The 13,385-nt window shown below is 53.3% G+C and overlaps 1 protein-coding gene across 3 annotated transcripts in view; it reads left to right on the forward strand.

The window, feature by feature from the left end:
- The first annotated feature begins 2,778 nt into the window (after positions 1 to 2,778).
- The window catches only part of SPTBN2 (spectrin beta, non-erythrocytic 2), a 31,460-nt gene continuing 20,853 nt past the window's right edge, over positions 2,779 to 13,385 (forward strand). For 2 of the 3 annotated variants that reach the window (XM_060158490.1, XM_060158491.1), the window contains exons 1-8: positions 5,046 to 5,480; positions 7,565 to 7,716; positions 8,149 to 8,322; positions 9,140 to 9,231; positions 9,389 to 9,469; positions 9,762 to 9,877; positions 11,701 to 11,813; positions 11,936 to 12,123. In XM_060158490.1, coding sequence (XP_060014473.1) covers positions 5,303 to 5,480; positions 7,565 to 7,716; positions 8,149 to 8,322; positions 9,140 to 9,231; positions 9,389 to 9,469; positions 9,762 to 9,877; positions 11,701 to 11,813; positions 11,936 to 12,123 — 1,094 coding nt within the window. In that variant the 5' untranslated portion in view covers positions 5,046 to 5,302. Of the gene's footprint in view, positions 2,951 to 5,045; positions 5,481 to 7,564; positions 7,717 to 8,148; positions 8,323 to 9,139; positions 9,232 to 9,388; positions 9,470 to 9,761; positions 9,878 to 11,700; positions 11,814 to 11,935; positions 12,124 to 13,385 lie in introns of those variants that run through there. The other variant, XM_060158492.1, reaches the window with a different exon arrangement.

Below are 13,385 nucleotides of genomic sequence, written 5' to 3' on the forward strand. Positions count from 1 at the left end.
CTGATCTAAGGACACCAGTGCCATCTTGGTTCCTTATCTATATGATGGGAGGCATCTTGGAAACTCAGGATGAAAAGCATGTATGTCTCAGATTGGATTTAGCCAGGGGACCATTTTATTTGGGAGAAGGGGAGGTTTCAGCCTCATATTTTCTCCCCCAGGTTATAGGAGAGGCTGTAACACCCAGACCTCCCTGAGAGGTCTGGATCCCATGCCTTGGTCCCAATAGGATCTGTCAGGAGGACAAAGTTGGGTCACCAAAAAGAAGACAAAGAGGTATATGTTTAGGTTTTGTACAGCTTCCAGAGGTCCTGGGGACACACAGCAGTTTGGAGATGGGGTCTGACAGTCTGCTTCTTTAGGTTTCTGCTCTTTGTGGAGTACAAAGATATAAAACAAGGTTTGAAAACCTCAGAGGCCTTCAGGGGCCAAGCAGGTAACAAAAATGTGTGACAAGGCTGGGAAGGAGCCAACAGGGAATGGTGGGGCCTGTAGCGAAGTGGAAAGCGCAAGCCCACCTAAAAGAATCCCAAATTAGTTCTTTTATAACAGCTCATTGGCCATACCCCTGGGGGCTGGCTTTAGTAGGTTTGTGACTCCTGATAAAAGGAAAAAGGGTCACAGAATAGAAGGCGGGACATTGTATGTAGGGTTTTTTGTGGAGAGCTCTGTGCAGGGAGAGCGGGAGTGCTAGAAATGTGCATCCCAGAGCTAAGTGTGAGCATGGCTACTGTGGAAGAAGCCCTAATCTGAGGGGCCCAGAGAAATGGAATTCGAATTGGTCCCAGGGCTTAGGCTGCTTCCCTGTCCAGTGGCTGAGAGTACTCGGGGACTCTAGTTCAGGTCACACCTTGCCTACAGCACTCTTTGCTCAGGTTGACTTGACTCTGCCCTCGAATTTATTTTTATATAAATATTTACAGAGCAAATTCAAAGAATCTGCTGGGGATTAGGGGAAATGATGGATTTTAAATGAGAAAGGAGTCCTCAGCCTAGTAAAAATGAAGCTCTCTTTCCTATTACAAGGAATGAAAAGCCCAAATCTAGGAACCTGAGACCTTAACTCCCAGGGAAATGTTTGTGTGTGTTTTCTTTTTGGGAGAAAAGGGAGGGGTAGACAGTCCTGGCCTTCACGTGGGGCGGGTTCTGCTTGATGAAACCACTTAATGACAGAAGCCAAGTTCTGCCCTGTACACCCATGGGAACACATCTCACATCTCGCTAACCACCCACAACTCACCACCCATTCTTTCTTCCTTCCCCCACACCACACAAGAGGTACCATACCTTTTTTCTAGAGCCAGAGACTGCCAAGGTCATAGCCCCAACCCTAGGAAGTGGTGCTAAGGATGAAAATGTCTTTGTATTTAAGAGGCACTAGGAAAATGAGAAATGAAGAATTTGGGGTTCAGTTACAGAGTCAGCCCCCTCCATTCTCTTGAATGGCTGCTGAAGTACTCGAGAACTTTGGATAGTAGAGGTTTAAAAAAAAAAAATCCCTAGAAGCTAATCTGAAACTCATTTGTTAGTTTGGAGAAGGACAGGGTTTGTTTGTGTAAAATAGAGTCGTGAGTTGTGCTGGCGAGCACACGTGGTCCCAGTTTCACCAGCCTGGGCCCTAGAAGGGAGCTCTGAAGGGCTCCAGGAAGTTCAAGAACATGTAAATGTTATGATTAAGCTCTTGTCCTCCAGAGTCAAAGAGAATCTCGCTTCAAAACCCAGCTCTGCGCCTTCCAGCTGCCTCCCAGTGACCCTGAACCGTGATTTAACTTTCATGGAGCAAGTTCGTCATCTATGAAATGGGGATGATAATGGACCCTTGCCCCACAGAGGGTTGCGGTGAGGTGATGCATGTAGATGGCGAGGACACATATCACAGCTGACATTCATTGAGCACCTATTAAGTATTCTCTGTCACAAGTAAAAGGAAAACAAGGGGAGATAACCATACTGTGTCCTTCTTTGAACTCCTGGGCTCTTTATCCATGCTTACTAGCAGTGCATCAGTCTTCCCGGTGTATCATAGATGCATCTTGGCCTGAGAGCAGGATGTGGGTCTTTTCACCTCAAATCGCTTATCGCAGCAGTCCCCAACCTTCTGGTTTCATGGGGGTGGGGGGGATGGTGGTAATGCCAGCGTTGAGGAGTGATGGGGAGCTGCAGGTGATGCTTCGCTCACTCACCCACCACTCACCTCCTGCTCTGCAGCCTGGCTCCTATCGGGCCATGGACCCATCCTGGTCCGCGGCCCGGGGGTGTGGGGATCCCTGGTTTACAGGGTATAGGAGGCCATCTTGGGGGTGGGGGTGGGGGCGGGGGCCCTCAGAACAGTTTGTGGAACCAGGAATGAAAGAACTCCAGTGTATACTCACTATTGCCCAAGGGGTCCCAGGCCTGCTTCCTGCATTGCCCTGGTGTCCATATTGCTGTCCTGAGCCACGCTGAGGGCCATCGCCACCTTCGGCCCCCTGCCCACTGTCCCTCTCTGGCCTGAGGTTCTGGAGACCTTCATCTCCACTATGTCGCTCTGAGACACTGCTGCCTTCCAGCCTCACTCCACGTGTGTCTGTCGTGTTCCCGTCTGTCTCTGCTTCTCCACCATGGCTTCCTCTCTCCCACTGGGGGATGATTTCCATTGGTGAAAACAACGACCACAACCTTTGGCCGTCAGGAGAGCAGAGCAGGTCTAGGGCAGGAAGAGAGGAGGACACGGTGAGTGTTGGACTCAGTGGCTTTGAGAGGCGCCTCACCAGCCACATTCCCCCTTGCAGGAGCAGGAGGCCATCCACCACCATGAGCAGCACCCTGTCACCCACAGACTTTGACAGCTTGGAGATCCAGGGCCAGTACAGTGACATCAACAACCGCTGGGACCTGCCCGACTCGGACTGGGACAATGACAGCAGCTCGGCCCGCCTCTTTGAGAGGTCTCGAATTAAGGCCCTGGCAGGTGAGGTCAGGGGAGGGCCGGGGGAGATGCTGAGAATGGATGTGGGATGGGAAGCTTGTCATGAAGAGTCCTTCAACTTCATGGGAAGACCGACTCTTTCTAAGCTGCTGCACTAGAGCGGGAAATCCAGATCACCCTACCAAGCCCCTGGCCCCCAACTCCAGCCTCAAGGACAAACCGTGCACAATCCATAACATGCCCAGCTTCCTTCCCCACAAGCAGGGAGAAGCTGCGCTGACCCTGGGACGCAGCTGTGTTCCCCTCTGCGCTCAGCTGACTTCCCGGCCTCTGTCCCTGAGTCATGTTCCTTGATTCTTTTGCGCTTAGTCTTGCTATTCTGTTTCCACCCACCTCTCCCTTACCTTTCATCCTCTTGTCTCTTCCTTGATTTCCACTGTCATCTCTCACACCTGTTCCCCCTCCTAGTCCAGTAGCCGCTCCTCTCCCTCCCCACCTGTTCCTTCCACCTGCCGCCTGTTCCTCCCTCTATTTCATCTACTGGTTCCCTGAAGCAGGTTCCCTCTGCCTGCCTCTGGTTTCCGCAGCCGCCCATTCTCCCCGCCTGCCTCAGCCCCTGCCCTCCCCTATGGCCTCGGTTCTCTCCTTCAGCCCCTGCGAACACAAGCAAACCCGTTCGACGGGCCTCCCTGCGTTCTGGGGAGGAGTTGTCATGGCAACAAGAGTGCGGCTGCCACCTGACACCGCCGGCTGCGGCTGTCGTGGGGCTGAGTCACCCACACACCCCAAGGCCACCCACCTTTTTGGTTTCCCTCCTCCATGCCACCCTTGTCTTTTCCACTGACCTGCTGGCCTCCCAGCCCAGTGCAGTGGGAGAGGTCACAGCTACTCCTTCCTGAGAGGTGGTGCTCCCAGCATGGGTGGGGTGGCCTCCTATAAGAAAGGAGACACTGAGGGGGGTGGTTCCCAAACTTGGCCGCACTTTTTACAGGATCACCCACGGATGTTTTCACAAATATAGGTTCTCAAACCCCTTTCTGGACACACCAAATTAGAATCTTTGGACCTAAGGTCCAGGAATCGGAATTTTTAAACTCTCCAGGTAATTCTTTTCAGGCAGCCCAACACCATTCTGAGGATCCCCATGTGGTAGCCATTGCTTCTGGGGGTCCCTTATCAACTTCTGCTGGGCCTCCCTGTCCTTCCCGTTAGGTCTACACGCTGGCTTGTGAAATACTCATATTGCTGTTTCTATAGATGAGAGAAGGCAGAAGACATGGGTTATGGAGAATCTCGCCTCTCTGGGGGAAAGTTTCCCTGGTACCCTGATTTTGGATAAGAGTAGCTTCTACAATGGTCATGATGTCTGTGTGCACACGACACGTGATACCCAGGACTGTTGCAATGTTTGTGCATGTGACATATGCCACCTATGCTGTCAATAGGTGTTTATCTCCACTACTAAACGGGGCTCTCCTGAGGAGGTGTCGCTGTATGGGCTTTGCCTAGCACTGCGCCTCGCACCAGTAGGTGCCAAATAAATACTGAATGAAGGAACATGGGAGAAGGGCAAGAGCAGCTTGTAAGTGACAAGGGCTGAAGCCCATAGAAAGGTAAGAAGGAAATCGGGTAGATGTGCCCGGCAGTGGGTGTCCTGGGGGCCTGGGATGGCCTGGCCGAGGAGGGCCTGATGGGCCCCATGGCAGGGAAGGAGCTGATACTGGAGGTGAGGATGACAAACAAGTGAGGAAGATAACAACACCTATCTCACAAATGAAGGAATGTAAGCAAACACCTAGCACAGTGCCTGGCTAGTACTACTGAGCTGGCTTTGCCCCTTCAAGGATTTCTCTTTCTCTGCTCCCTGAGCTGGGGATCAAAGCCCACATCCTGAAGGCGGACCTCCCAGAGTCACAGAGAGGGGGCATCCTCATCACACCTGCAGACCTTGGGAAAGCAGGACTTTGCTTCGGGGGCCTCTCGCTCGGGTCTTGTGTACTCGGAGGCAACTCGGGGCCAGACGGGCAGGTCTCTAAGGCCCCGGCAGTTCCCTCCTGCGGCCCGCGGGGCCTGGCCCTGCCCCAGCCGGAAAGCTCCGCCTCCCACCCCTCCCCCGTCACTGTCCGACCTGTTTGTCTGGAGCTGCCTCCGTCTCCTCTCGCCGCAGCCAGGTGTGTTCTGACGACGGGTCGCGCAGCTCGGGGCTCAGACATCCCGTGACTCCTTTTTCCCACTCCTCGAAACTTCCACCGTCCTTGAGGCACACCCCCTGCCACCCGGGGACCCCAGGCTCGCGGGATCCCAGGCTCGAGGGGGAGCCGACCCTCGGCGCCCCGCCACGGCGCGGGCAGAGCATGGACGCTGGGCCCCGGGAGAGTGAGAGGCAGCAGCATCATGAACGGGCACGGAGTGAGCAGGGCGCACGGGCACGGCCTGAATGGGGCCGGCGAGTTTTACTACGAGGCTGTGGAAGAGTCTCAGAACCCCGGGGGCCTCCCGCTCTCGCCGGCTGCCTTCATCAGCCCGGCTCAGTACGCCAGCATGCTGGAGGGACGCTTCAAGCAGCTTCAAGGTGGGCTCCGGGGGGCGAGCGGAGGGGAGCCGCGCGGAGAGGGGGCCCCGCGGAGCGAGGGGCCCGGGGGGCGTGGGAGAGGAGCCGGAGCCAGGAACCCGGGGTCGGGGGGAGCGTCTTCTGTGACTCAGACGTTTGTGTTGGGAGACAAAGTGCCGGGGGAATAATTACAAGTGGCCGGAAAACACGGGGATGCTGACAGAATCGGGAAAGGCTTGGACCCGCTGGAGGGGCGGTGAGAGCGAGAGCGGGTGTGACGGCGGCGTCGGGGCCCAGCTGGGCGTGTGTCCTCGAAGGCGGGGAGCGAACGTGGTTCGCTGAGACTTTCCGGCCTTTGGGAGGAAACGCCCGCTGGGGTGGTCAGGGAAGGAGACAAGGAGAGTGAGCCAGTAGGCGAGGGACCTAGGGCGTGTTTGGGCTGCCCTGGGTTTCTGAGTGGGTGTCTTAAGTGTGTGTGGAAACCAGGGAGTGTGTCAAAGGGAGCTGGTGCAGACAGGCTCAGGTATATGTCTGAGCAGGCTGTGTTCACCCTGGCGGCCATACTCCAGTGTATCTCTGGGAGTCACTGTGTCTTGTGTGTCCGTGGACGCCTTGTAAAGTTACACTTTGTCCCTGGCGCTTGGCTTTGCACATTTTTCTCCTAGCTGCCCCCGTTTCCACATCTTCCCCTCTCATGCTACCTGTGCGCCAAAATGGCCTCACCCCTGTGTGCCTGGCATCAGGGCAGACTCCATGGGTCCAGTAATAGCTGACGTTCCGGGCAGTCCCCGGCTCGGGCAGGGCCTGTGGACCCTGAGAGAAGGCCCACAGAGCATCAGGATATCTGAGCATTTGTTAGGACCCCAAGGTTGTCCCAGGTACGGGGTTGGAGGTAAGAAAGACAGAAATAGACATGGGTGTGTCGCTATGCTTTATGGGTGAGGTGCATAGGAATGTGAGATTAAGGGGTGAGTCTTTTCGGTTTCCGAGATGCTGATGCTGAGACGGAAGGACAAGTGACTCTTCAGGCCCTGACCACTTGGACTGGGTCCTTGCACTGGGCTCCTCTGGGGAGAACTGGTGGAAATCCTAGTGGCCGGAGCAGCTTCCGATGGCCTGAGCCTCTTCCCTCACGTTGTCATTTATAATACTTTTAATTCTTATTTTTCTGTGAAATGTAACAGCATCCCCTCATCAGCAGGTCCCCCTGTGGACCAGACAGCAGGCACCTCCTCACTTTTTTGGAGATTGGCACTAAACTCTGCCTGGCTTCTCCCTGCCCCCACCCCTTGGTGGGGTGGACTCACCAAGTTTCCCCTTGGACTCACTGTTTCCCCTGTTTCCTACTTTCACGATGACGTTTTCCCTCTTGGCATTGGAATATTAGTGTCCTGGGACAGGATCCCCTTGCAACCAATTAAGTCAACCCAGAAGTAGAGGAGCCTGTCTTTTCTTTAAATTATCCCAGGAGAGCAAGCTGACTCAGGAGGCCTGCAGCCTCTATAATGTCACATCCTTCTAATGACCACTTGGAACAGCGGCTGCTGTAATTTAAGTTCACACCCTCTCCTTTGTCCACCACCAAAAGGGAACAGCCATACCTCCTGCTGGACCGACCTGAGCAACTCTTACTCTTTCCTTCGGGTTAGATCATGCCTATAAACAGTAACTCATCGAGGAGCCACTTCGTGCCTTATCTTACACACGTTGTCTCAGTCAACACAATGGCTTGCTGAAAGAGAAAGTAATGTGCCCATTTTACAGATGAGGAAAGTGAGGCCCTGATGGGTGAAGCAACAGCATTTCACCACTGTTACATGACAGAGTCCTGATCCCAGACCTCCCCTGCATGTCCCCTGCTTCTAATTTCTTTCATCCTTTCTTCTCAACGCCTGTTTTCCATCTCTTATTTTTGTTCTTCACCTTGCTTATGAACTCATTCCAATTTCTGTATTTCCCGGCTTTTTAAGCTATGGGTTTTCCTCCCGGCCATCTTCCTGCCCTTCCTCCTCCCCAGACCTCACTTCCCCAACCCCACCAACTGGTGTTTAGAAGCAGGTGCACGGTACTTGAAGGGCAGAAATGACCCCATGTTGCTGCCACAGATGAGCGAGAAGCTGTGCAGAAGAAAACCTTCACCAAGTGGGTCAACTCTCACCTGGCCCGGGTGACATGCCGGGTGGGAGACCTGTACAGCGACCTCCGGGATGGACGTAACCTCCTGAGGCTCCTCGAGGTGCTCTCGGGAGAGACACTGGTGAGCTGTGGTCACCAGGGAGGAGGAGGCCTGAGAGACAGTGGTCAAGGGGACAAGCTATGGGAGTGGCCCCGAACAAGAAGAGTGACACCACAGAGCAGAAAGCAGTGGCCGCCTTCTGCTCAAAGGATGGTTTCATTTTGAGAGGCTTTGCTGCGTGAATTAAACCAGGAGCATTGCTTCGTGGAGACAGGAACAGTGGCCCCATTGAAAACATTTTTTTCCCACCCACTCTGGGTGTCCTTAATTCCCTTGGGAATCTTAATCTGCCTCAAGCCTCATCTGCAACTCAGCTTTAGCTCCCTGGGGTGGTCCCTGTGTTCCTGAGGGAGGTCATGGGGAAGGTGTAGGAAGCAGGGCCCCGGGAAAGCTAGGAGGGAAGGAAGAGGAGGCCCATGGTCCCATGGCTTTGTGTCCCCGGTCCCTCGACAGCCAAAGCCCACAAAGGGCCGCATGCGGATCCACTGCCTGGAGAATGTGGACAAGGCGCTGCAGTTCCTGAAGGAGCAAAAAGTGCACCTGGAAAATGTGGGCTCGCATGACATTGTGGACGGGAACCACCGCCTGACCCTCGGGCTGGTGTGGACCATCATCCTTCGATTCCAGGTACCCCGCACGGTGTTGCTCGGTGGGTGCCCTGCACACCGGTGCTGCAGCCCCCAAGGTCACTGCACACACGGAGGGCCTAGGACCTCCTACGCCAAATCAGGGGACGCTCCTCATTAAACAGGGTGGAGGCCAGCGTGGATGTTGTCAAACTTCTGTGGCAAATTCCCTGTGGCCTGGTCTGTGTACTGGTCACGGGCTATAGGACCACATGTCGCTGCACAAGGGACTGGAAATTTTACAGACTGGTCCTTCCCCACGGAGAGTTTTAGAGCTACATTTGGGGTCTGGTCACCAGCCCACTCCGCTGCCTCAAACTCTGCTCACCTCCCTGAAAAGAGAACAGCCACCCTACTCCTTCTTATGCTCTGAGCAAAGCCAGTCCAGTGTCCTTAACGCCATCACAGCTCTCCTGATTCCCCTGCCTCCTCCCCGGGTGTAACCTTCCCTGCTCCTTCCAGCCCTAAGCAGAGCTCTGTCAGCTTCACCTTTGAAACCCAGCTGTCAGGAAATGTTCACTCCACTACCTGCAGTTCCCCCACCTGCAGGAACCGCATTCTTCGCTTCGAGGCACTTCCACTCTTCTGAGTTCCCACCCCATCCTGCTGCCTCAGATCCCTTTGACCTGAAGTTTTGTGGTCACTGACCCAGGAGGAAAGGTCCCCAGGCTCTGTCCTTGGACCCCTAATCCAGGAATCTAAGGAGCAGTTTCCTGCCGTGTATCTCTGAGCATCTCTGATAATTCCAGGAGCCCCTGTTCAGGGAGTGAGGGCCTGCCTTCCTCCCTTCCTTCCTTCTGTCCTTCCTTCCTTCTTAGATCCAAGACATAAGTGTGGAAACAGAAGACAATAAGGAGAAGAAGTCAGCCAAGGATGCCCTGCTGCTGTGGTGCCAGATGAAGACCGCGGGGTGAGGCTGCCCAGGCAGCGTGGCCTTGGAGGGTTGGATGCACCGAGGCTGTGCAGAAAAGGAAGGATGGGGGCCGGGAACCACAAGCTGGAGGTCCGTCCTCGAGGCACAGACCAGGATGGCCCTCCTCACTGTCTATCCTGGCCTCTGTTTACAGGTACCCCAATGTCAACGTGCACAACTTCACCACCAGCTGGAGAGATGGGCTGGCCTTCAACGCCATTGTACATAAACACCGGTGAGAAGACTGGGGTTCGAGAGCTTGTCTGAATTACTGGATGGGTTGATGACCCATGGGCCCAGGCACACATAGACAAAGCAGTGAGATGAGATGAGCTACACGGCAGTTACGAGAAAGGAACGTTCGGAGAAGAGCCAGGATGTCGGGGTGCCTACTGCATGGAGGGCTTGCGATGGGAGCCCTGGGGCAGGGAGGGTTGGGGACGTAGGGAGAAAGATAGGGGTGGTTTACTTTTCCTCTTCAGAATCTCACTTGCCCTTGATACCTTCTATATTCCTTCCCCACCCAGGCCAGACCTGCTGGATTTTGAGTCCCTGAAGAAGTGTAATGCACATTACAATCTGCAGAACGCTTTCAATCTGGCTGAGAAGGAGCTGGGACTTACGAAGCTGCTGGATCCTGAAGGTGGGGCAGAGAGGCTGTGGGTTAGAGACAGAAGGTAGATGAGTGGGTGCCGGGGGCTGAGGGCGGCGAGAACGGGAAGGAACTGCAGATCGTTCAGATGGCTACGGGATTTCTTTGGGAAGTGACGGAAATGTTCCGGATTTAGATCGTGGTGATGGTTGCACAATCTTGTGAATGTACTAAAAACCGTGGAATAGTATACTTTAAAAGGGTGAATTTTATGGCGTGAAAAGTATATCTCAATATAGGAAGAAAGGCAGCCCCGTGGCAGAAAGAGCCCTGGGGTATGGTTCTATCCCAGCCCCTCTACGGAGCAGCTCTGTGACATAGAGCCAGTCGCTTGGCCTCTCTGTGGCTCGGTTTCCTCACCTCTAAAGTGAGAAGATTGGTCTCCGTGGTCTCTAAGGGCCCTTCTAATCCCAAAACTCTAGGGTTCTAAATTAAGCTCCGTGACCTTGAGGTCTCACAAAGCACTGGCCTTATGGTCAGCTGACCCTACTCATTGGCCCCTGTGGTTCTGATCTAATGCTGATGAGACTGGGAATGGCCACTGAGCTCTTGTTTTGTACCTGGCACTACACTTGACGTGCTCTAATTAATGTAATCCTCACAACACCCCCTTTGAAATCAATATCCTGCTCCATTTATGGAAGAGAAGACAGGGGCCTGTAAAGCTTGAGTGACTTCCCCAAGGTCATACGGCTGGTGGAGCTGAGATTCAAATTCAGGCAGCCTGGCTCCAGAGCCTGTTTCCTCAGTCACCTCTCTGGGAGAGCAGAGAGCCGTCTTGGTGCAGCCGGAAAAGGGAAGGACGGAAGGGCCGAGTGACTTCCTTGCTGAAAATGCTCCTTCTGAAGCTCCTTGGGCAGATTTCGGACTTGGTTACTTTCTCCCTGTCTTCCATCGCACCTGCAATCCCTGTTCCCGTGCTTCTTAGTCCAGAGTGACAAACATCAGCTAAGTAGTGATCGAAGCAGGCCAAGTACAAGGTTGCTGGGAGAGCATTTGAGAAGCACAGCTCAATGCTGTGCTATGGTAAAGCTATGATAAAGCACAGCTATGATAAAGGATATTTAAGTAAAGCCTCGTATCCCATAACTTTCTGAGATGATTTCCGTGGCTCCCGCCTGCCTGTGGGAGGTCAGAGGTGGTCAGGAGGGCTTCTGGTCTAATAGTCTTCCCTGTAGGTAGGATGCAAGCTGGCCCAATTAAGAGAACCAATTAAGAGATTTCAAGTCATAGTCAGCCTTGGTGTCCTCGTGGTAGGAGTTAATTTGGCTTGAAGGACACTCACCTCCTGGGCCCACAGCTGAACTTTGGGACTGAGGCAAGAAATAGCCATGACTGTGCCCCAAGACGGCCCTGAGAACTGGCCTCTGTCCCTGCTTCCAGGGCTCCCTGGGCCCATCCCTCTGAACATTCTGGGTTCAGGAGGCCTCGTTCATACCTTCTGTCTTGCTGCCCCTGAATTGGATGACTTCTTGGGCATCTTTCCAGCCCTTAAGTCCACGATCCATCCCCCAATGGGAATGCTATTTCTTTTCTTGTCTCTCTTCCTCCAAACAACTAATTTTACACTGGGCTTCTGGATTTTAAACTCTTTGGGCTTCTGGATTTTTAAACTCCGCTTGTTTCTAGGAAGAGGGGGAATAGAGAGGTTAGCTTTTCATGCCCTTGTAGTCCAAATAGTTTGTCATTTTACTCTGAAGGGAGCTGGAAAGATATCATCAGCCTGGGAGGGCTAGGAGGCCCCTAGGATTGGGGCATACTTCTGGGAGGCAGGTTTCTAATCTCGGCCTGATCTGAGTGGTCCTTTTTCTCAGATGTGAATGTGGACCAACCAGATGAGAAATCAATTATTACCTACGTGGCTACTTACTACCACTATTTCTCCAAGATGAAGGCCCTGGCCGTGGAAGGCAAAAGAATTGGCAAGGTACTCTCCAGCATGGGGGTGGTAGGCATAAAGACCAGAGGAGGCCTGGCCTAGGGGTCCTACTCCCCTAAAGCAGGAGCAGGGGAGGACTGGGCCAGGGAACCCACAGCACGGTTTCACAGGTGCTGGACCACGCCATGGAGGCCGAGCGCCTGGTGGAGAAGTATGAGTCCCTGGCCTCAGAGCTGCTGCAGTGGATTGAGCAAACGATCGTGACCCTCAATGACCGGCAGCTGGCCAACTCCCTGAGTGGTGTCCAGAACCAGCTCCAGTCCTTCAATTCCTACCGCACTGTGGAGAAGCCACCCAAGTAGGTGTCCCTGAGCCACACCCTGCCACGGCCTGCCTGCCCCAAGCTGTGCTCACAAAGCAGGAAGCCTAAATGAGGGGAGCCTTTTGGGAGGGAGATGCGGCAGCACATAAATGCAGTGGAGGCTCACTTCCCCCCGCTCAGAGCCCCATTAGCAGTTTCCAAAGTAAAAAATTTTAATGGTCACCCATTACAAGAAATCATGCCGTGGAAATGATTGCCATGGTATGTAGAGCCGGTGCGGTCTATTCAGAAGAGATTGGTCGGGGTGTCTCGGCAACCCAATCCCAGCTTAAGGACAGGGGATTGGATCCGACAGGCAGGTTGTCGCTGGCAGTACGTGCATGTGGCTGGTCACTTGCACATTGCACAGGTTCTTATCATTTATGTATTTTAGCAACTGACTGTTGAAGTATGGAATTACTACTAGATGGTTCTATACGGTACATGCTAAAACTTCTGTGTTTTTTGTTTTTGAGCTCTTTTGGAGTTAATGTGTTTCAGCCCCAAAACTAATATTAAGCCAGAAAACATCTGTTCCTGTGCATTCCAGGGAATGATTTGAGGTGTGCCCTTTGACCCAGAAAGTCCTCTTCTGGGCATTGAACAAAGAAATAGCTTCAAGGATATTCACGAACGTGACTTTTGTAAAAGAAAAACAGGTCATGGTACAGCCACTGAAAATAATATCGGAGAAATGCATTTATTCACCTGAAAAGTCGTTCATGAAACATAAGAGTTACAAGACAGTTGTCTGTGGATGGCAGAGAGCAAAGGGCTAAGCGTCCAGATTCAAAGTACCTGAGTTCACATTGTGGCTCTGCCACCTACCCTTGTGAGCACTGGGCATTATTTAGCCTGTCTGTGCCTCGGTTTTCACATCTGGAAAATGGGGGTAATGAGAGAATGTAGGTAACAGTGAGAAGGAGTTAGTGCATGCAAAGCCCTGAGAACAGGGCCTGGCTCTCCGTGAGTGAGTCCTCCACAAATGTTAGCTGTGGTTATGGTATGATCCCATCTGTGTAAAGCAAAAATGCAGTACATACATGCCCAAGGGTGACAGTGGTCGTGTCTGTGTGGTTTTCAGTTGTTTTAAAATTAGGTTCTTTTTTATTTATTTTTTGCGGTATACGGGCCTCTCACTGTTGTGGCCTCTCCCGCTGCTGAGCACAGGCTCCGGACGCGCAGGCTCAGCGGCCACGGCTCACGGGCCCAGCCGCTCCGCGGCATGTGGGATCTTCCCAGACCGGGGCACGAACCCA

This window comes from Lagenorhynchus albirostris, chromosome 9 (assembly GCF_949774975.1).
Source record: "Lagenorhynchus albirostris chromosome 9, mLagAlb1.1, whole genome shotgun sequence".
Taxonomy (NCBI): Eukaryota; Metazoa; Chordata; class Mammalia; order Artiodactyla; family Delphinidae; genus Lagenorhynchus; species Lagenorhynchus albirostris.